The sequence below is a fragment of the Epinephelus moara genome, chromosome 3, assembly GCF_006386435.1.
Source record: "Epinephelus moara isolate mb chromosome 3, YSFRI_EMoa_1.0, whole genome shotgun sequence".
NCBI lineage: Eukaryota > Metazoa > Chordata > Actinopteri > Perciformes > Serranidae > Epinephelus > Epinephelus moara.
This window is the reverse complement of record NC_065508.1, coordinates 25366892-25388041: the sequence shown is the minus strand read 5'-3', so window position 1 is coordinate 25388041 and position 21150 is coordinate 25366892. Positions and strand designations below refer to the sequence as shown.

General features: G+C 41.7%; 1 protein-coding gene across 2 annotated transcripts; it reads right to left on the bottom strand.

The window, feature by feature from the left end:
* Positions 1 to 1041: 1041 nt before the first annotated feature.
* Positions 1042 to 19534, bottom strand: ammecr1 (AMMECR nuclear protein 1). 2 transcript variants are annotated; one of them, XM_050034526.1, is made up of 6 exons: positions 17995 to 19504; positions 11800 to 11910; positions 9893 to 10007; positions 7983 to 8073; positions 7772 to 7868; positions 1042 to 6201 (listed from the first exon to the last, which is right to left on the bottom strand). In XM_050034526.1, exons 1-6 carry the CDS (start codon positions 18468 to 18470, stop codon positions 6087 to 6089), a joined length of 1005 nt encoding a protein of 334 aa, XP_049890483.1. In that variant the 5' UTR covers positions 18471 to 19504; the 3' UTR covers positions 1042 to 6086. The 2 variants fall into 2 exon arrangements, with proteins under 2 accessions (XP_049890483.1, XP_049890491.1); XM_050034534.1 differs by lacking the exon at positions 11800 to 11910 and having other exon boundaries at positions 17995 to 19534.
* Between the last annotated feature and the right edge of the window lie 1616 nt (positions 19535 to 21150).

Genomic DNA, 21150 nt, shown 5'->3' with positions numbered 1-21150 from the left:
TGATACTTACATCCACTGCACTGAGTGTTATCCATGTCTGTGGGACAGTTACGGACAAGTGTAATTCAGGCGCTTCACTCCCTTTAAGCTGCAGGCTGCAAACACTGCCCTCTCTCTCGTTCTTTGTGTGCTGTTAATCTGCAGGTGTGTGCACGTTTAAGTGAAAAGGCTTTTACCATTGTGTTACACGTAAAGTTAACTATGCGAGTGCTTGCTCTCCGAGATGCACCTCCAGAAAGGCTGAGGAGCGATGCCGAGTAAAAAAACAGACATTCCCCAGCCCCTTTGGAACCAAAGAACTGACCATTCCCCCTCCGCAACATTAGATTAACTCGGATTTTGATGTATGTGTAATTGTTCTTAGCATTGTGTTGGATTTTGCCCTTACATTACAAGGCGTCAAATCATGAAGTGTTGCACCTGTGGCTGTGATGTAGCGCTGTACTACGGTACAGTGTGACATCACTTTCACAGATAGTTCCCACTGAACCAAACTGGTCAGCTATGATAAAATCCACCTATCAGACTAAACAATCTCGCCCCAAGCTCAATGTAGTGGCTCTTCTGGAGCTTTCGATCACGTCACATGAACTTCATCAGCAGCTGAAGTCTCCCAGCTGTCATGATAATAATCTATCGCTGCTGTCACATGAAGAGCTCGTATTTTTCTCCGTAACAAAAAGCTCCCTTGTTGACTTCACGCCGTAGATTTGTGAAAAGATGTTTTATAGTTTGGACACTCAAAGGCATCGTTATCAGTTATCGGAGCTGGGAAATCCTCATTTAGCCCACAGCTACAGCATGTGCCCCACGTTAGACGAGTCACTATCAGACAGCGCGTCAACTTTATAAAATTTAAAGGGCCAGTTCACAATTTTTCTCAATCACTGGTAGACATGCACATGTTGTTTGAGATATTTGTCTATGAATTATCTGCTTCACATCTGATACTGTAGCTGAATATAAAGCGAGTCGTGGTCAACTTCTCCACCAATCCAAAACTAACTGTGTGTGTGTGGAAAGAAAATAGAATGACACATGTTCTCTTTTCAGTTGATTTTGTATTTTTTTATTGAATAAATGATTTTAAAAGGTAATAACAATGTTTAAAACTACATTATCTTCACAGCCATTGCTTACATACTCAGATAACCCATCTATATATATTCTTTCAACCCTCCCCACACTTTTTGTTTTGCAATTTTTTTTTTGTTGTTGCTCATTTCTTTTTTTCTTCAGTTTTTTATTTTTTAAAATGTGTTTGTTTATTTTTGTGTTTTTTTTTCTTTTGGAGTCATACTATCATATTAAATGCCCATTTCAAGTCTTGTCACACTAACAGCAATTCAATAGGAAAGGAGGAAGGGTCTAGCTCTACAGGGGGGATGGATTTTTTTTTGAAGTTCCCAGTTCATATTATTCCATCAACATTTTTCAAGTTACTAAAGCAGAAAAAAAATTCCAAAAAAAAAAAAACTGAAAGGAAAAGAAAGAGTAATTGGTATGAGGAGTTACACCAGGTAACCCTCCCAGCCCATCAGGCCACTGCAACAGAAAAAGTCATTTTGTACAGTGACACGTCTTCGAAGTCAGTGTCTCAAAAATTCAGAACATAGAAAACCACTAAAATAATTTTGAAACTAGATCCAAAATATTCTTTTGAAAAGAATTTATTTTGATGTACAAAAACAGTCATTTCCTTTTTTTTATTTTCTTTTTTAAAGTTTTTTTAATAAAAGCTTCAAACACAAGTTTATTGTAGTTCTTATTTGTCATTATCATTATTATTATTGATTCATTTATTCTTTTTTTTTTTTTTTATTCATCTATCAGTGCGATTGTATACCAGTGCAGCTACTGGGTCCAGAGTAACGAAAACAGGCTTTTTTTCATTTATAATGGCATAAAAAATAAGGAAAAATCCATCTTTTATACAAAGTATAACTGCTGGTCTTTAGGGAAAAAAACATTTATAAACCCATAAAGCTAGGAGGCACACCATGGGATTTTCATTTTTGTAAATTATAGCAATAATAATAATAATAATAATAATAATTATACTACCACTAATAATAATAATAATAATAATAAACAAAACAAGTAACAACAATTTGCAACCATTTTTAACCATCCTTGACGCCGTGTACGGCTTCAGAGATAGACTCAATGAAAATTCATTGAAAAATTGTGTTGCTCAATAAGTCAAGACAGTTGAGAAATCGCACAAAAAATAAAATAAAATTAAAAGACATAAAGAACATTTTGTCAATTTGCAGGGGTGTCTTTTGGAAGGACAGGAAGCCAGGCCTTAAGAGCAGCATTTGGGCATGGCCGCTGGCATCTTTGGTTCAGTCAAACATACGAAGGTAACACGAGCTTGAGCATTCCACGAAACATGAGAATGACCACAGAAGGAATGCTGAGGCTGAACTCTAACCCTGGTATGGAACCAAAACACAATCTGCTACAACGAACTACAAATGTCGTTCCATAATATCCCATGAGGTATCAATGCTTTAAACAGTTAATCAGTACAGAAGCAGGACTATTTTCTGCGTGTTTCTACGTAAAACATTAGCTCTGCGTCCCGTTAGAGATGCTTACCTTCAACGTAGTACGAGGAAGGCCGCGTAAGCCTCGGCAACAGGACCTTTCAAACCTTGCCTTTTCAGAGGTCAAACGATTCAGCAGCTAAAGGATAAACGGAGGATGTGCTCAGAAAAAAAAAAAGAGCAGCATCCAGTCTTCTGGGAGAGGCAACGGTCACTACTACTGCCGCTATCTACCTAACGACACACATCACACCTTGACAAACTAGGCCATGAGGTTGGGCCACAGTGTAGGGAGTAATCGAGGGAAGAGGGGGGAGGCTACGTGTGACTTCTTGTCCTTTCAAACCTGCAGGGGTGTTGACTTGCACTGGTAGGAAAAAAAAACACCTGTTGAACAGATCTGCATATATCAAGGATAGTAAAGGTAACACATGTAGGATTTTCTCTTAATACATCACTGTTAAACTGTAATAACGACCATTAACAGTACATTCCATAGCCCCTGTGACGTGTTTGCTGCAGGGCATTTTCCTTCTTCATTATATGTATATCAGTCTGGTTTTCCCATAGGGAATTGATCCCAAAAATCCCACGTTGGTTAACGAAAGCGCAGATTTCTTCTCGGGGCTACTGTTTGTATCAGTGACAGTCACATCCTTCAGTATTAAAAATGTGCCGTCATGACTCATTTCACAGCAACATACTACAGAGAAAATCTTACATGCAGCATCTTTAAGTATGATATGATCAATGAGTCCGCATGACCAGTCACGAGCTGTGACCACCCCAATATGAGGTCCGATAGCACCATATTTGTCTTTTAAATCTCTTAATGGTTAATAAGAGTGTCTAAGCCATAGATCAAGCATATCATGGATAAAACCATAGGTCTCATACTCATACATACATGCAACTAAATACATTGCATGTGTATACAAAGACATATATGTAAAATAGCATGGTCAATTTGGTTTTGCAGCAGAAGAATTCAGGTTGTGCTGTATTAAATGGACCAGGAAATGAACGTCTGACTGTTCCTCTGTCAAACTTTTGATGTAGTGTATTCATGAAAGCATACATTTTACGAGGCATGAAACGGTCTTCCCGTGGTTCAGACATTTAGGGTAACACCACCACAGTGCGCGACATTATTTTAAGAGAATGTGTTTACGGGGGGCTTTCAAAAAAAAATGAAAGGACTGAGGACCAGCAGCTGGGTAAGACGAGAGCAAACAGGAGACTGCAGGCATACAGGAGCCCCCGTATGTCTAAGAAAGCATTCAAGTGAGGAAAACAACATCGACACTGTGGTGCGGAGATGGAACTGGGAACGAGCGAACCACGGGACAAAGGAGCAGTCGGAGCATCATCTACCGGCCCATCGTTTATTAAATCATTCATTTAAGGCAACACAACTTAAATCTGGGTCATTTCGGGTTACTGTGGATGGAGTGCCAAAAGCCCTTGACATTTTGCATAAAGAAAAAATAACCTGTCAGTTAGTAAAGGCTGTTACGAAGAAAGATGGTGGTCAAGTAACAGGAACCTCTCAAAAATTCCAGTTCGCAAAAAACTAAAGCCGAAACCCAAAGCGAGCGGATCGGGTGACGATCCTCAAACATTCTGGAAAAGTAAATCCAACTAGCCTACCGTGTGTGTGGATGTGACTCACAACAAGTAATATTTGGATGGGAAATGGCTTCTTAAGTCCTTACAAAGCCCTGGCTTTTTTATTTGTAGACCTTTACTGCAAGCCGCCCGGCTCCATGCAGAGATTCTGCTCTAACTAACTCAACTGTGTTTGCTCTAACCTACTGCCAAACAGCTGACAAAACAGGCCACGAATCTAAACATTTCCTGTGCCGTGGACACACAAGATCAACGGGATCTCACTGAACAGCAGAGTGTGAGAGGGTAACGGTGGTAGTGCGGTTTCAACAACTAAATTAACTGCTTCAGAATCTGAAGAGCACGACGACATGCACTTCTAAACGACACAAACATGTTAATTAGATCCTTTGTGCGTCAAGTGGCGTGTCTTCATTCAAAATGACAACTTTGATACATCATACTTTGTGAACAAGTGACAATGGTTAGCTATAATCTGAAGAGGCAAGACAATGTTTCCACAACGACGAGGGCAATATACAAGACGACCGACAAATGACTGAAACCGCCCGGTTAGACCGGTATCAGTGGTGCAGCCTTGCCTGAGGCTGGCTGGTGTTAAGTTTGCATTCAGAGGTTGAAGACCGAATACACTAGAGTTGACCGAATGCAAACACTTCAAGCCAAACAACAGACCACTCTTACAAGGTGTGGAATAAAAAGAGAATATGGCTTTAAGTAGTTATAGCATGTCCCATTCAAGTGACTCCCTGCCAGTAAACTCAGAAACCAACAGACACAGTAAATTTAAATGAAAGCATTGTTCATGCACATTCGTTTTTTTTTTGTTTTTTTTTGTCTTCTGCTCCCCTTCTCCAATGCGGGGGATATCAGACCCACTTGTATCAAATTTCACATAGTTAACAAATCCCCTGCACAAACGTGATTATCCTCAGACAAAAATGGCTTCCTCCACAATTACCTTAAAGTTCAAAAACAACAAGAAAAGAGGGAACGTGGCTAAAAGCTCGAGCCAAACAAACGCAGTTCAACGTTTACAGGTTCCACCACAAAAACTCTACGAATACTCAAGGGGAAGGTTTCCAAACAAACTCTGTGGGGAAACTTTTTAGGTAAAATCCAATTTCTAAATTTACTCTACTGGTTTTCATCTTGTGGCAGACCAATATCTATATCCACACACAGAAATACACACACGATTGTGAGCTCAAACAATAAACACTACCAGCGAAGGGCATCACAATCCTACTATCTATACTTTGGAGTATACAGATCCCAATATATAGTCCCAACTACAACACTACAAGAGTTTACAAGCAACCTCGACAGTCAATCTTTTTTTTCCTTTTTTTTTTTGAGAGGAATCAGAATAGAGACGACACAGCCTTTGAGAACTGCAGTTGCCTTGCTACATGGTATACATGTCTGAATAGTAAGATAAAGAAAAGAAGGAAAAAAATAAGAGTTTTCTTAGTAAATGTAAAATCGTAGCAAAGCCTAAACAATATAAGCGCGAGACTAATCCACCGAAAGAGACTTCCTTCCATCCACAGAATCAAACACCTGATTAGGTTTGCTGAAAAGACGTAAGATTAATAAAATCTAATATTTGTTTAGTTTTCAAAAATATTAATGGATAGGGGGGTTATAGATATAGGTATACATAATGCTGCAAAAACTTAACCACAGGCAAAGAAAAATAAAGAAATGTGGATTTCTTGCCATAATCAAATGATGCTTCGTTGCCACCCGTTGCCATGTCAACGTCTGGGAGACGGCCAGCATGGCAACGGAAACTATCATCATAAAATGGTACAGTAGTAGAAATAGCTAGACCAGGAGGGGGCAGGCTCTCCTGGGAAAAGGTCCGCGGAGAGGTCCAATGATTGGTCATGCGGCTCGCTGTCAGGAATAATGGTTGTAGGGTGGTAGAGGGTGCCCAATGCCATTCTGGTAGTGATGGTGCTGGCGGTGGGCGATGTACTCTGCATAACCCATTGTCATCTTCTCGCTACGGTACCTGGGGATGAGACAAGATGTGTTGGTAAAGGCTAGCTCACCATGATGGTCACCACAGTCTGAACCAAAACGCAGGACCTACACTTTGACCCTGTTTAACACAGATGGGTCAATACTGGATTTAGGAAGTCTTGGCCAGAACAGTAAATTTTTCGAAAGGACTCCACAGATTTAGCATTGCAAATTGTCTCTTTTGAGGTATCAAAATCGATGCAGTACAACCAGAGATATCTTTTTAATTCCACAGATTCTTCTTCCTTGTTAAAACATGGCTCCCACAATGCAACTTAACCACCAATAGTTTATTCGTAGGCTTTTCCGATTAGCACTTTTGGGCAACGCCTGGGTCAAAGCATGCCATGCCGATTAGAGTTTCCATAGTCGTTTGAACGGGCTGAGTTGTGTGCCACGCCTGAGATGGACCAACTTTGGGTTTGGGCTAAAAGCGTGCCCGACTGCCTCCATGCAGGCAGTGGTGATGTCTCGCCGTCAGCAGCCAACCACTGACGTCCCAGTTTTCCCCTCAAACAAGCATGTGTCTTGAGACCAGAGAGAAAAACCTTTTCAAAAGTCTCGGTGTGATCAGCTCTCAGTACTTATGTATCAACCAACTGAAGCTCTGTGGTTGGGAGAGTAGGGAGTCCTGCCTCTCTGTTTGTACTCAAGGTTCCCACACATTTTCATTTACACAATTTCCAAACTTTTCCATGACTTCTCAAGGACATGCCAGATTCAAACTCTATTAAAGCATAATTCTTAAAAAGAATTAGGAAACAAACGTGCCGGTAAACAAAACTCTGTCACACACAAGCGCAAAATAGAGCTACGTTATGTCTACAGCTACAGAAAATAGATTTGCAGTTATGTTAGATCACGTAGAAGGTTATCCATGTAAGATTACTGTAACATTTCATTACACACAACAGAATTCCATGACTTCAGTGTTTTTTTTTACTAATTCCATGACTTTCCCAGGCCTGGAAAATGTGATTGTGAAATTCCATGACCTTTTCATGTTGTCCATGACCGTGGAAACCCTGTGTACTTTCAGATATCATTTCCTTATTTTGCTGCTTCACAATAAAAGCTTGGGAATAACAGAATAACAGGACTTTTATTGGGAAGTATTTGTAGAAAAACAAGTCTACTAGTACTGCAGGGATGAAGAGTAGAAGCAGAAACAGCTACAGTGAGATGTTAAGATGAAGATCTGCAGACAACAGGCTCTTACAGCACCAACTTCTTTTACCTGCTGTGCACCCCCCCCCCCCCCTTTCATATGTAGTAGTACACCTGTAAATACTCTGACATACAAAATCAGTAGAGTAACCCTTTGATCAACTTAAGTGGCAGGCAGCAGAATACATACATACACTTGTCCTTTTAAAATTCGTGTCGGCTTCGTGTTCATTGGCAAAACTCTTACAAACATTAATCAGGTTAAATATTAGGATTTTGTCTGATGTTTGGGTACATGGATCTAAATGAATGCAAGTGGCAAACAAAGATTACAACAATGACATATTAATCTATCAGTATGACTGTAGGTAAAACAATAAGAGTCATCTCACCTGGTTAACTTAATGGTCTTCCTGAAGTCATTTGTGATGGGAGCTTTGTAACCTCCCTTTCGTAGTAAGGAATCTATGGTTTGAATGTGGTCCCAACCTTGATAAAAGAAGAGTTAAATCTCTTTACACATTCCTAAAAAAATCCACATCTGGAGCAACATACAGGGTCTTTCTGAACATATATTAATTTCTGGGCACAGATAGAGCTTACCTTGCTCCTTTGCAACCTCTGGTAGGTAGGTGGCGGTGCGCTTTGATCCTTTTTCATTGAAAAACTCTATCCTAATACCGTGAACACCCACCTGAAATTCAAGACATACACGACAAGGCAACAATGTGTTTTTAATCCAATAAATGGCTCTAATTTTGAAACCAAGTGCAGCGTTTTTGCATTTGTTTAAACAGGTCATAGCATAAAACAAAACAACCTCCATATATTGTGTGAACAAGATATAGAGGGAAATGATGACATTAAAGGGCTGGATGAACCTGCAGGCAGCAGGCATCGTCATGTGATCCATACAAAACCAAGAAAAGTGTTTTTTTCCTACAATTTGATCAATTTGCCCAGTGTGGACACAATTGTCTTTATAACTTACCTCGTCTTCCAGGCCTTCTAACATTACTAATGGTAGACGGCGGGCTGATAAAAGTGCACAAGAGTCTTGTGGACTTTAACTATTTTTTGTGCGGATGGGTCCACAACTGAAGCGACTGCCGTCTTGCTTTTGGTCAGATATCCTGATATCTATAGGTAGTGTGTTCCATTGCTTTGGGGCGTAATTAACAAAGGCCGCATCCCTGATCTTCTTCAGGCTGTTGCTGAGAACCTCCAATAAACCAGCAGCAGATGATCGCAGTGTTCTTAGAGGCAAATAGTTAACAAGGGAGTTAGCGATGCAGCTCGGTCCCAGCCCATGTAGGGCTTTGTATACAAGGAGGAGGAGCTTAAAATCAATCATAAATGTAATAGGAAGCCAGCAAGAACGGCTAAGACTGGCCTGATGTGCTCTCTCCTCTTGGTTCTGGTTAAAAGCCGAGCTGCAGAGTTTTGAATGAGTTTGGTGAGTGGTGTTTTTTGGGAGGCCAGTTAAAAGTGTGTTACAGTAGCCTCTTTCAACTCTGTTCATTGACGCACTGCTGTCAGGCTAACATTACTAGGTAACATTGGCTAACTTTAGCTACTATTTTCTACTTAATATGTCAACCATTGCCAGGCATCTGGTGAAACACAGTTTAAAATCTGTGCTGTAGCTAAAAACACGGAGAAGTTGTCCCAGCACATTGTAACTGCATCCAACTCGAAGCACTTTAAACGCAACATTAGTTGACTCCGCTCCTCCAGACTGAAGACAGAGGATTATGATCCACATCTGCTGCCTTGGGTTCTACTATTTTTGGTACTTAGAAGTAGCCTTTTCCCCTCAACTTGGTCAACTGGAACAGCTGTCCCTGTCTAAACTAGGGATGGGCAAACAATCAAAATTCTTTATTCGATCATCAAAAACATTATCGAGTAATTGATAAGCGAGTATTGCAAAAGAGAGAAAACAAAAGAGTGCAGTGCAGACTATCGCCGCAAGAGAGCACAACTGCCCCAGTTTTGAGCTTCAACCCCCCAGGCCAAAGAGGAAGAATGGCGTGCACGCGCAGTTCGCCCCTGGATGTTTACAACCATTGCCAGCCATGGGTTACAGGCTTCGGTTTTCAGCGAAACCTCCGTCTGTCAATGGCGCAGTGTTTTCAGAGGCCTCAAGGGAAGCCGCCTAAGCTTTGGAGAGCGATGAGAGCCTCCGTCTGTTTATGATTTTTTGCCTGGCATAGGTCTGGCTCGCTGGGCCTGTAGCATTGTAGGGGAAACACTGCGACTATCGAGCAAAATTACTTGTGATCGATCAAAATCCTTAACAATCAATCATCGATAATTGAAAATCGATGCCCAACGCTAGTCTAAACCATTTGTGCAGTGTTGGTAGTCTTTACCTCCAGTTGCCTGCCCACATCGTGACAGCACACCGATATATGACATCATACGTAAAGTAGCTACTAATGGCAGAAAGAGTGAGCATTTAAGCACCACACTTCTTAATGCAAATGTTTTTACCAAATCATGTCTCTTACCTCCCAGTCAAGGTAATCACCGACGTCTTCAAAGTTGGTGAGAAGAGATACTGAGCAGAAGAGGCGAGGCAGCTCATCCCTTGTCATAGGGGGGAAGCGGCTGTCTTTAAGGGCACTGCGGGCAGAAAAGCACATGCAAAATACAATTACAAGAGGTAATTCAGAAACAAGTAATCACAGTCGAGTATGAGGAGTGCCAATTATGTGATGACTGTGTGAAGAATATGAAAATGCGATGCACTCCAATAACCATTGCTTATTGGCCAGTGAGGTCGCAGCATGGACTCTGATCATGGCCGTTCACAGCAGCTCAGTGCTGTTTGTACTGTGTGTATCTGTACACAGTACCATCACAGAGCTGCGAGTGTTTACATACATTTGACACGTCAGCTGTGTCTGCCCTCAGGTCAAAAACACACACACACCAGGTATTTACAGATGGCTGTTTTTACACTGGAAGACTCACTCTTGTGCTCTGTGCCATTTGTAAGATGACATTAAAATATCAGTAACATAAACCATTTGGATGATACATCAATTTGGGGTTAACCAGTGTCACTGGCTATGACATTATTCTGATGTTGATACACTCATATAAACAGCATTTTCGTTTGGATAATCCGAGTTAATCCTTTTTCCTCTTTTAAGACGTAGGATATGATGGTGTTAATCTGGTTTTAGAAACATTCTTTGAACATGTATACAGCACATTTGGAATATATGTCTCAATTAGGGATTTTTACCACAGTACAAACCGTGTAGCCGACAGTTCACAAGGCTGGGTTTGAGCTGCGTGCCCAAAAGACGGGCTGCATTTCTGGTTAGAGGGAGTAACCCACCTACTTTTAAACATTATGAAAAATTTGGATAGCAACAGGCTTTTGGATACACACAAACATCGCAATGTTGACCTTTTCAAGGGGCTGGGTGAAGGAATGAAAAATGGAGGCTGTGTTTGCATGGTCAAGCTAGTCTGCTACTGGAGGAAAACTTTTTGATTCAAAGAGGCAAAACAGCACAAGCAGCCCCAGCCGTTCCACTCCATATTTTGACATGATAAGGGACATGTCAGGGCATGTTAAGTGGAGTATGCATGCCTGCGTGTAAGCAGGAATATTAGTGGAGTGTTGATTTTCATTACCCATGTAAACAACTTAGTGGGTAGACTGGATTTTGGGGATACAGGAAATTACTGCAATATTTTGTGTATGTAAACGTACTCAGTGTGTTCCCAATACAACTACATAAGAACTCTGTATTCTCACAACTTTACATTTTTTTAATTAAACATCTTTATAATACAACATACATTACAGTTGTAATTATCAGTACATTTCATTTGTGTCACTGCTTGTCCTTTTGATCTCATCAGCGCCAGGTCATCACGACAAAACACATGGTTTCAGCATCTTTCTGCATCCAAGTCAATGTTAAAGACAAACTGTGTTGCTGGCACACTGTAACTGCAGTTTGTCTGACTGTTAATGACAAATGCTCACACATATACAGTAAACAGTATTCAATTGTCTATATAAATAAATGTCAATGGAAAACATTCATGGAAAAACCTACTTCAGAACATTAATGACTGTTTTGAATAATTTTTGAAGCCACAGGACCTGGGATCAAAGGAGACACACGCTCCATATGCTTCACATTAATTTACCAAAGCCAGTCCCTCCAGGATCTCGCGGCCCAAAATGCTGGGAAATTGCGGGACTTTTCAAAAATTGCAAGCCCCCGCAAATATTGCGGACTTTTGTTGAATTTGCGTTAATTATTGCGATTGCAAGATCGCGATTTTCTGGAGGGACTGCACAGCATCACTGTTTCTCCACACTCCACAGTCATGCACCATTTGGTCTACAGCTCTGAAACATAGGAAATAACTTTGTAGTGTTGCTTACCTGGTAAGGGTGTACTCCCTGAGTCCTGAGTGCAGATTCATGGCAGAAAATGTACCTATACAACCCCTCAACCGCTTGTCTCTGCCTATTTTCCATGTGACAAACAGCGGGCTGAAAAACAACGAGAGCACCATGTAAGAGCAGTGACACTTTAATACCTTTCACACTGGATATACATTGCTGTATTGTGTAAAAGTTGGTTAACAGCACACAGAAGTGAACTCCGATGTAGTTTGCCATAGCTGTATTCACATTTGGTAAAACTGGCACAATAGTCTTCAACACCATGATGCATAAGCTTTCATCCAAGAATGCAGACTTTGGTTCATAGCATTGGGCCACACACACATCACATGAATTTCTTCGTGCAGAAGGAAGCTCACCTAGCACCGCTGAGCTAGCTAAGGATGCCATTGATATTTACATCATGGACAAGCCTCTTGTCCATGATGTAAATACACACTTCCTTCTGCGCGGTGATATGGTTGGAGGGTGTAGTTTGGCTGAAAGAAAATAGTTCCTACACAACAAGATCTGTGGTTTATCTTGAGTAACCATGTCATGATTTCTGGAAAGAGACATTGCTGTTGAGTTTTTCAAATGGATTTTTTTGGCGCTTTGAGCACCACAAGCCGAGTGCCATCTAGTCCCATTACATTGGTGAGAAGGCAGACATCTCTACGGCTATTATTTCCTTGGCAAATCTACACTGATAAACAGCACTACAGGTAAGAGGAAAAACATGTATTTTTTGATTCTGGCGTAAACTGTCCCTTAAAAGGCATCTCATTTGGGTTTGCCTAACTTAAGTTCATGGAATTAAGCACTTTGGAGAACAATACTCAACGTTATGACATTGTTGGCAGGCATCACAGTGGATCAGAACCAAAACTGTGCATAACAGGGATTGCGATGCAGTATTATGTAAATAAGTACAGACACCCTTTCTACACCAGACACCGTTCCAGTCATCTGTCTAACGGGAACAAATACACTTAAATTTTAACCATTCTAGCAGTCTACGCTGACTTGTAACTGCTCCTGCTTCTTACTTCACTTTCCTTGTCTGTTTTCTTCTACATTGATTGTGTATTGTGTTGTTTTGAGCACTGACACTGACAGCTTCTGTCCAGGTTGCTCAACAGTAAATGGCAGATCTTATTTTGATCCTCATTGTGTAAAGTTAGTCTTACTCACTGATTTATTGTCACTTGCCCATTGAAGGTCTTGTTCTCAGATGCCAAGTCACATACCATTGCAGGGCTGTGGACTATTTTTCTTAATGTGAGCACCGGTCCAATTTTAAGAGCAGCAATTAAATTCAAAAATGACACTTCGATACTTTAGCAATATTACTCGTGTCACTGATTCATTCTTTGGTAATAGACAATGATTCTTCTACAGCAACAAGGCTTGTCTTCTTTTACAGCACCTCATGACACTAATGAAAATTAAACTGTGTAAAGAGAAAGGAGATGAATGGGGAAAATAGCTCAGATTGTTTCCTCTGTGAAGAAATTTTCAATACCAGAACCAAGTCAACTTCGACGCTGGCTCATACACAATGTTTTGTGTTAATCCATAAAGTCCTACGCTGTAAAAAGTCCAATTTTTTAAAAAAGAAACATACATGAGACATTTTCTCTTTGAGCACAACTTAGAATTTTATTTTTAGCTTCTTTATATATAAAACAACTGGTTTACAACATCAAAATCTCAAGTTCTGATTCAATAAATACCAGTGATTAAAAACAAAAATGTGAACTACAAAAGGAACAAAAACATTACAGCTACAGCACACAGGCGCAAATAGTCTTATTAAAACCAATGTGATGTCTAATGGTCATTGCTTTTGAGTCTTGTGTCTTACTGAAGTTTCACCCAGCAGTTCCTCAGAAAACCTCTGCATGCTAACTGTCCTGTGGCTTCATTACATCTTTCCCGGACCGTTTCCCCTCTCCTCTGCCAGTGAGGAAAGGGCGGTGTCTTCTGGTGTTGTCCTCAAAGAGGGGATCAACAGGGGCAAAGGTTAATGTAACACAATGCATTACATGTATTAACCATATAGTGTGTTTGCTGGCTAGTTATTACCTTTGCACTGTAATCTTAAATTTCAGTTGTGTTAGCTATAGCTACAAATTTTAAGTAGCTTACGGTATACGTATCAATGTCAGCACACATAACATTACACAGATTAATTAATATTAGCCCAACAATTAACTACAGTTGCCTTATGAAGTTATACAACCATTCAAGTCAACTACAGTAAGCTAGCTAAATGACCTAGCAAGAGATGTTAACTTACCTGCAGTAGCGCTCCCCAAGTAGCATGGTTCATTGGTTTTCTTGCAGTCAAAATGAAGCAAAGTATTTTAAAATGTATACTGCATTCGCGGCCCTTGAAGCAGCTACCTATGCGCATATATTGAGTCACAGCTCTCCATGTGTGTCCCTCTATTTGGAGGTGAAGGCTTGCTGTTTTTACGAAACGACATGTAAGCCAGACAGCCAGTCTAGATGGCAAGAACACCCACCGTCTCAAGGGGATTCACAATTGCAATGTTTACCATTATGACCTAAAATAAAGGGCATATTTGCAACATGCATGGGTCCCATTTCTTAATTTGAGCACCACTGTGTCCTAAAAAAAGATCACAAAATGTGACAAATCATCAGAATCTGAGGCCCTGAATTGCTCACTGGTTAGCTGTGCAGAGCACTGTGTCATTGTCAAATGTTGTAGTTGTTCTGAGCATTCCAATAATTCAATCTGACAGTGCCCCCAAGTTAAGGACATGTCGAGGACACCACAGACCATAATTATGAGTTTCTCAGACCTGTGGGAGTTTTCATATTGGGTGGGCATTAGTTTACTACATTCCTGGTCATGACTGGCTGGTTGGCTTTAGACCTTGGTTTCATGTGGTGAGGGTTCGCCGCCATCCCAATGTTTAAACCTTCAAGACTGACAGACTTAGGGTCCATTTAAACGAGATTGATTTTTCTATGGTAGGTTGGTACATTTAAATATTGCATACTTAGATCTACACTGACTGCTTAAGTTAAAAAAAGATTATTTTAAGAGCTTCCAATGCGTAAAACCTTCTAACTCTCTAAGCCCTTTGTGAATACCTTTCCCATGTCCCTGCCAAAGGAAATTACACACATTTTACAGTTGATTATGCTTATGTTTTTACTACCACAATGTTGTTATGATCACAAGACACTACCTAAGATATAGCTATTATTGTGTTATTCAGAGAGCCAGCAGCAAACACTCAGTTTCTCAAACTATATCAATTCCCACTTAGGCATTCTAAACCCTGACACCCTTAGGCAATGGCGCACTTATCCTGATTGCACAGGTGACATCAGTTAATGTTTATCAAGGTTTAATGCTTAGTGTGGACACTGGGGCTGGTTCTCAAAAGGGATTTCCAAATGGACACACCAACACTGGGAGATTACTCTTAGGGCACATTCACACCAGGATAGTCCGGGTGACTTGGTTCGATTGGGCGGGGAATGCGGAAAAATTTCACACTTTAATTTGGTTCGGTTCACTTTCACACGGCACTTTTTAAAGCAGACCAAAGCCCCTGGACAGCATTACGCAGTTACAACAGCTGCTCGTTTGGGGGCGGTATTGCCCGAAACGACCACTGACAAGGAAGAAAAAAAGCATGAGGAAGAAGACGACTGCTCATCGATTGGCCAGGACCGACAACAGAAATCCATACCCTACAGTCACATACCTTAATATATTGGTGTCGCAGTTTTTTTTTAACCTTAGATCCACCGACCGATAAAATCTGCGTGCCGCCATCCTCTCGCTAAACAAATTCAAAACTGCTTCTCCCGGTTCACGCTGTTGGCTTTGTTTGTTGTTGTTTTTTACCCAAAATGCACTGCGCTCTATGTCACTTCCTCTCTTTGGTTCTCTGGATAGTTGTTTGCATTTCCCACTGCAAGCGAACCGCACCAGGGTTCACTTGCAAGTGAACCGAGGCCCCCAGTTTTAAAGCGGATCAGGGTCGCTCGTTTGGTCCGCACCAGAGTTCGAATGAGCGTTCACACCACTACAAACGAACCGAAATATCCATGGAAGCGGACCAGGGTTCGTTTAAAGCGGACCAAATAGTACCAGTGTGAATGTGTCCTTAAAAGGGACTGGGGAAATATAATGTGGTGGCTCGCACTTTTTACTGTGGACTTGTGCATTAATTTTTAGAGGCAGCCATGTATGGAATCAGGAATGTCTGAAAAACAAATAAGAGTGTTGGATCTGCATTTCACAATTATCTCACATGTATGTGGTTAGTCCAGCTAACAGCAAAAGTGCGGTACATTGAGCTGTAGCCATTCTGTCTGTGACATGTCAATTCATTGTTCAGTGTTTGCCACACCACTGTCAGCTGTGAATGGTTCTCATATTTGAATGTGTGAAGCCTCTTGCCTGGAATTTGCTGAGGTGATTTTGAGATAGACTCTGGATAGAGATGTTAGTGTGATAGGTTGTGAGCATACACTTGTTTGATTAAAGGCTCCAACATGTTGGATTTTCCTTCAAAGGTCAACATGCCGAAAGCAGCATTTCAACAGACTCATCATTCAATACAGTCTCAGCTATAAGTGCAGAAAAAAATGGATGTGAATGTGCTGAGTATACAGATAAGGAACAACACAGTATGCAAACTGGGAGTGTTGAAACTGTTTACACAAATACACGACACTGACAACCCATTATGTGCACTGGAAAATTTATGCAGCATTGTTTGTTAGTGTGGACGAGTGTTACACTTCGATTTTAAACTTTAATTTGTCACATGACAACAGAAAGACACACCTAAAAACAACATGAAGCAATTCCCTTGACTTTTTTTTGATACTTTTAAAGTGGTTCGTGTCAATAAGTAACTCCAAAGTCTCTTTGTTTATTTCAGGTCAATACACTGGAATACTAAACTGTACTTGCAATTGCACACAATTCCTTTACAACCTCAGAATTTAAGTAAAACGCCCTATAAGTCACATGCTGTTACAATACAATGCTCATCTAAGGTGGGGTCAAAATGTTTCAGTGGAGGGCGTAGGAGTGCGATTCCAGGCAAAAACAACCCCCATACATTTAATTATCTTATAGATTATTTTATAGTCAATTTGGCCATGACACATACAGAATTATGTTCAGTGAATACTTCGAATGAATTCACACCATATTTGTCTGTTTGCTGCATTAATGTAACACTGACAGTACTGTTTGTACGTTAACTTTGGCCATAAAGGATGCTCAGAGCTTCTTAGTACCAAGCAAGAACCACATTTTCTTTGTTGGTTGGTGCTAAACTCGGTTGACGTTAGTTTCTCTTAATTCGACAGTACACTACTATAAAAACCTGCTTTAAAAAACGAGCCAGTGATATGACATGTTATTAAGCCATAGTATCACAGACTTTTAAAACATTTACCATTAAATAAATTACCACAAGCTGATTTGGTTTTCGTTGCTAAGCTAATGTAGCTTGCAGCTAACAAAGCTAAGCCTAGTATGTGGCAACCCCGGGTTCATTGAGGGCAACATAAAAGATTAAGCACACTAACGTTAACTTTTGATGTTTTATATTTTAGCGGGTTGAGTGCTCTGACGTTACTAGTGAAACTGCTGGTGTTAAACCGAATAAATAAGCGTGTTTAATTTCTCGTTCCACCCTGTTTCTCTTAGCTTAGCGTTAAGTGTTAGAGGCTAGCTAATGTTAGCTACTAGCAAACAGGCTTAACGTTAGCCGAGTTGAATAAACAGTATCGTAAAATGTCTTTTTCGCCGAGTAGCGACGGGAAATTTAAATGTACATCAGAGCACATCACTCAGTCACATGTGACACAGCGTAATAACATCATATTCAATCATTCATTGAAACGTTAGTGTTGGGTTAGTACAGCAGCGGGCCAGTGCCGACAGTCTGTTCGACAAGGCCCCACAATCCCAACTTGGCCAAATTAAGCTATGATCGCGAGGTTTTCACGTTAAATTCATTATAAGTAAAATGTTGTTTCGATGTGACAGTTTGTGCCCTTAACAGTGAAGCTGAATCCAGAGGCAACCCCATCAAGTGTGCTGCAAAAGTGATATGTTGAGAGGATATACCATTGAGCTTTGACATGCAGCAAAACAACAAAAGGCAAAAAAATACTCACTAGGGATCATTTGTAAACCTGGGTGTTCTCGGAGGTTGGTATCCGTACAGATGGCAATAAAGCACGTCAAAACAGAAGCAGCACATCTCCGCTGAGACGACCATTTTCCTGCCGCCACTTCCCGAACCAGGTCCCGAGCTGAGATTCGGGGAGAGGCCGGATGAAGTGTAACCGGCCGGGGCTGGGGACAGAGCGTTTGTGCCGCTGCTGCCACTACTACTACTGCTGCCGCTAACGTTACCCCCGGGTCCCCCCAGGCCGTTGGCTCTGCTCACGTTCGCCGCTGCTGCAACGGTCGCGGAGGAGCCAATCCCCAACTCCGAGCCACAATGTCCGGTTCCTGCCACCCCGCTTCCCGCCCCCACCCCGCCGGGACCCCCCGACCCGGGCGATCCCGACAGTTTCTGCTTCTTCACCCCGCAGCACCCGGCCGCCATCTTGGAACAATCTGCACCGACACACCGCTTCCGACCCATAACCGTCACCGCGGGAAGGGTGGGGGGGAACGCCGACCAGACGTAGAAATCCCACTGCGTTGATACGTATGACGGACAATACTCCACTTTCACTCTTTTTTATTTTTTTGTCGGACGACGAAATAACCGATGTGGCGAGAAGACTGCAATGTCACCCTAGCGTTGCCTTTAAAAATGCGTGACTTCGCTACGCAAAATCCATAGCTGGATAAGCGTTTTTTCCTTGAGTAGTCAGCCAGTCCAGCTTTGGACCACGGTGTTCCAGTGGATCACCGATAACGTCAAGTCCCAGCCTAATATTCACCCCTTTTCCCTAACACGACACCATCCGAGGCGATCTCAGTCAGTTCCTCTTAAACATACAAGTTCAGGGAGTGCACGGTCCGAACAGGCCGCAGATGACAGTAGCCAGGCGGTCCAGATGTGAAGCCGACAGCCAGTGCGCTGTAGCCCAGCAGCACACCTCTCCAAGTGGAAGCCGGGAGCTTGAGTACGCAGCAGGACCCATAAGCTTCAGCACAAATTGCGCACAATGTCTTGGACAGCGTAGCTTCTCATTGCACCAGCTTGTTTGCCACTGCCTCACGAACTTCTAATTACACAACAGGCCCAGTATGTTGGAATTCCAGACGCTGGGATAACGCAGAGTAAAATGGCATCTGACAATGCGGGGTTGGCATGGCACAATGAAACGCGTCAGCGCCGAGCAAGTCATTTCAGTAACGTTAGCCCACAGTTTGCACCTGCATGATGTCTGCTCTTGGACCTGGTTACCAGAAAAAATCTCAATAACAGCCCCGCGTCAGATGTAGAGCTGAAAGTTTTCAGTACAGGTTTGTTTGGAGGTTGTCATCCGTTTATGGGGATACATATAGAAGAGCATTCTAGTCCGTGAGCCGTGAGAAATCCTCCGGGTTTGGCAAAGCTCGCTCCGCACCCGTCTCTCAGCTGCTACCATTCAGTGCTGTTCGGGTAAAAGCCCTGTGATCAGTCTGTGGGCACAAGCATCGGTGTCGTCGGCACGCCGGAAGCGGATTCAGCAACTGCGTTGCGCCCAGTTGCTACACATTCTGCGTAGCTTCTGGGGGTATCAAATTTGCAATTCAGAAGAAATGTACGGTGCCGTGGAAGCATGCGCGCTCCCGACGCATGTGTGCGTGCATGGAAAAGTATCAGTATCCCTAAGCTATAAAAGGGATAGAGCCAGAGTGGTCTCTCTGCACTGGGCCTCTCCTTTAGACTGTTTGCTTTTAAGGGAATTGATTTGCCAGAGTCTTTGTGCTTCACTGAGGTGATTTATCCTCTGTGTGTGTCTCTGTGGGTTAAGATAAAGGTTAATGCTTCCTCTTAAAGTAACTTGCAGTGTTGGTTTCATTCCAAATAGCTAATATGGAGTCTTACATATCATGTGCTGGTGCTCAGGGCTGCTGGTAGACATTCTGGGCCTCATGACCACATCTTATCTGGCTCCCTGAAACAGTAAATGAACATAAGTACTGTAATCTCTTCAACTCCCATGGGCGGATTATAAGACAATGGGCCCCTGGGTGCAGATATGCAAAAGGCCCCACCTCCTCTTCTTTATTTGGAGCAAGACTCACAGACTTTATGGTTTTGCCTCTTTATTGTCATTGTTTTGCATCTCTTTGTAGTCATTATGCATCTTTTGTGTGTCTTTGAGGTCATTTTGTGGTTATTTTGTGTCTCTTATAAGTTCCTTTGCATGTCTTTGTGGCGTCTTTTTGAGTCTCTTCCTGCTTGGTCAAGCGGAATTATACTTCTGCCTTAAATTGACATCGTAGCCTGACATGCACCTCCCCAGAAACGTAACTACACGTCACGTCGACGCAGACCACATGTCTATTTTTGTCAGCTGAAACCATTTCCCTCAGTGGAAACAAAGCTTTGATTTACTTTTATTTTGCAGATAAGAAACAATAAATTGTGAAGACAATAAAGCCTCCACAAACTAGCATTTTCTGTGTGTGGTTTATCCTGGCTTTACAGGATAATGTAATCATGCTAATTTATACAATGTAAAATGCCATAGGCTTGTGCTAATAACGTTAGCATGTTATATTTATTTGGAAAACATGTTCAGTATAAGACAGTTGTTTTGTCAGTGAACCTTGTGAGTTGTAATGGAGCCGAATTTTATGATGTTACCTTCGTTACATGTTGCTGTTGTCCCTGGCTTTATATGAGTAGAGGAAAAGTCTGCTAGCTGCTAGGCTAATTTATACAACTTAAAATGCCATAGGCTTGTGCTAAAAACATTAGCATGTTGTATATGTGGGGAAAACGTGTCCAGCAAAAGACAAGTGCTTTGTCTGTGAATCTTGCAAGTTATAGTGAAGCTGATTTGTGTACTTGTAATTGAAAATGTTGCTATTAAGCCATGTTTAATGTGTGTGTTGAATCAACTAAACTTGACCAGTGTTTTGGAGGTGTAGCTGCAGAGTGACACAGACCCACCACCGCACAAATATAAATGCTCACAATGGTGTAGACTACGTGTGTAGGCTCTGCATACAGCTGACGCACAAGTTTACATCCACCTTTACAGTAATTTGAGTGACATTTCGCAGATGAAGGCCAGACCCCTGACACTTGTACCCCTGGGCCTGTGCCCAATAAGCCTGTTCAGTAATCCACCCATGCCAACTCCATCCCTTTTCAG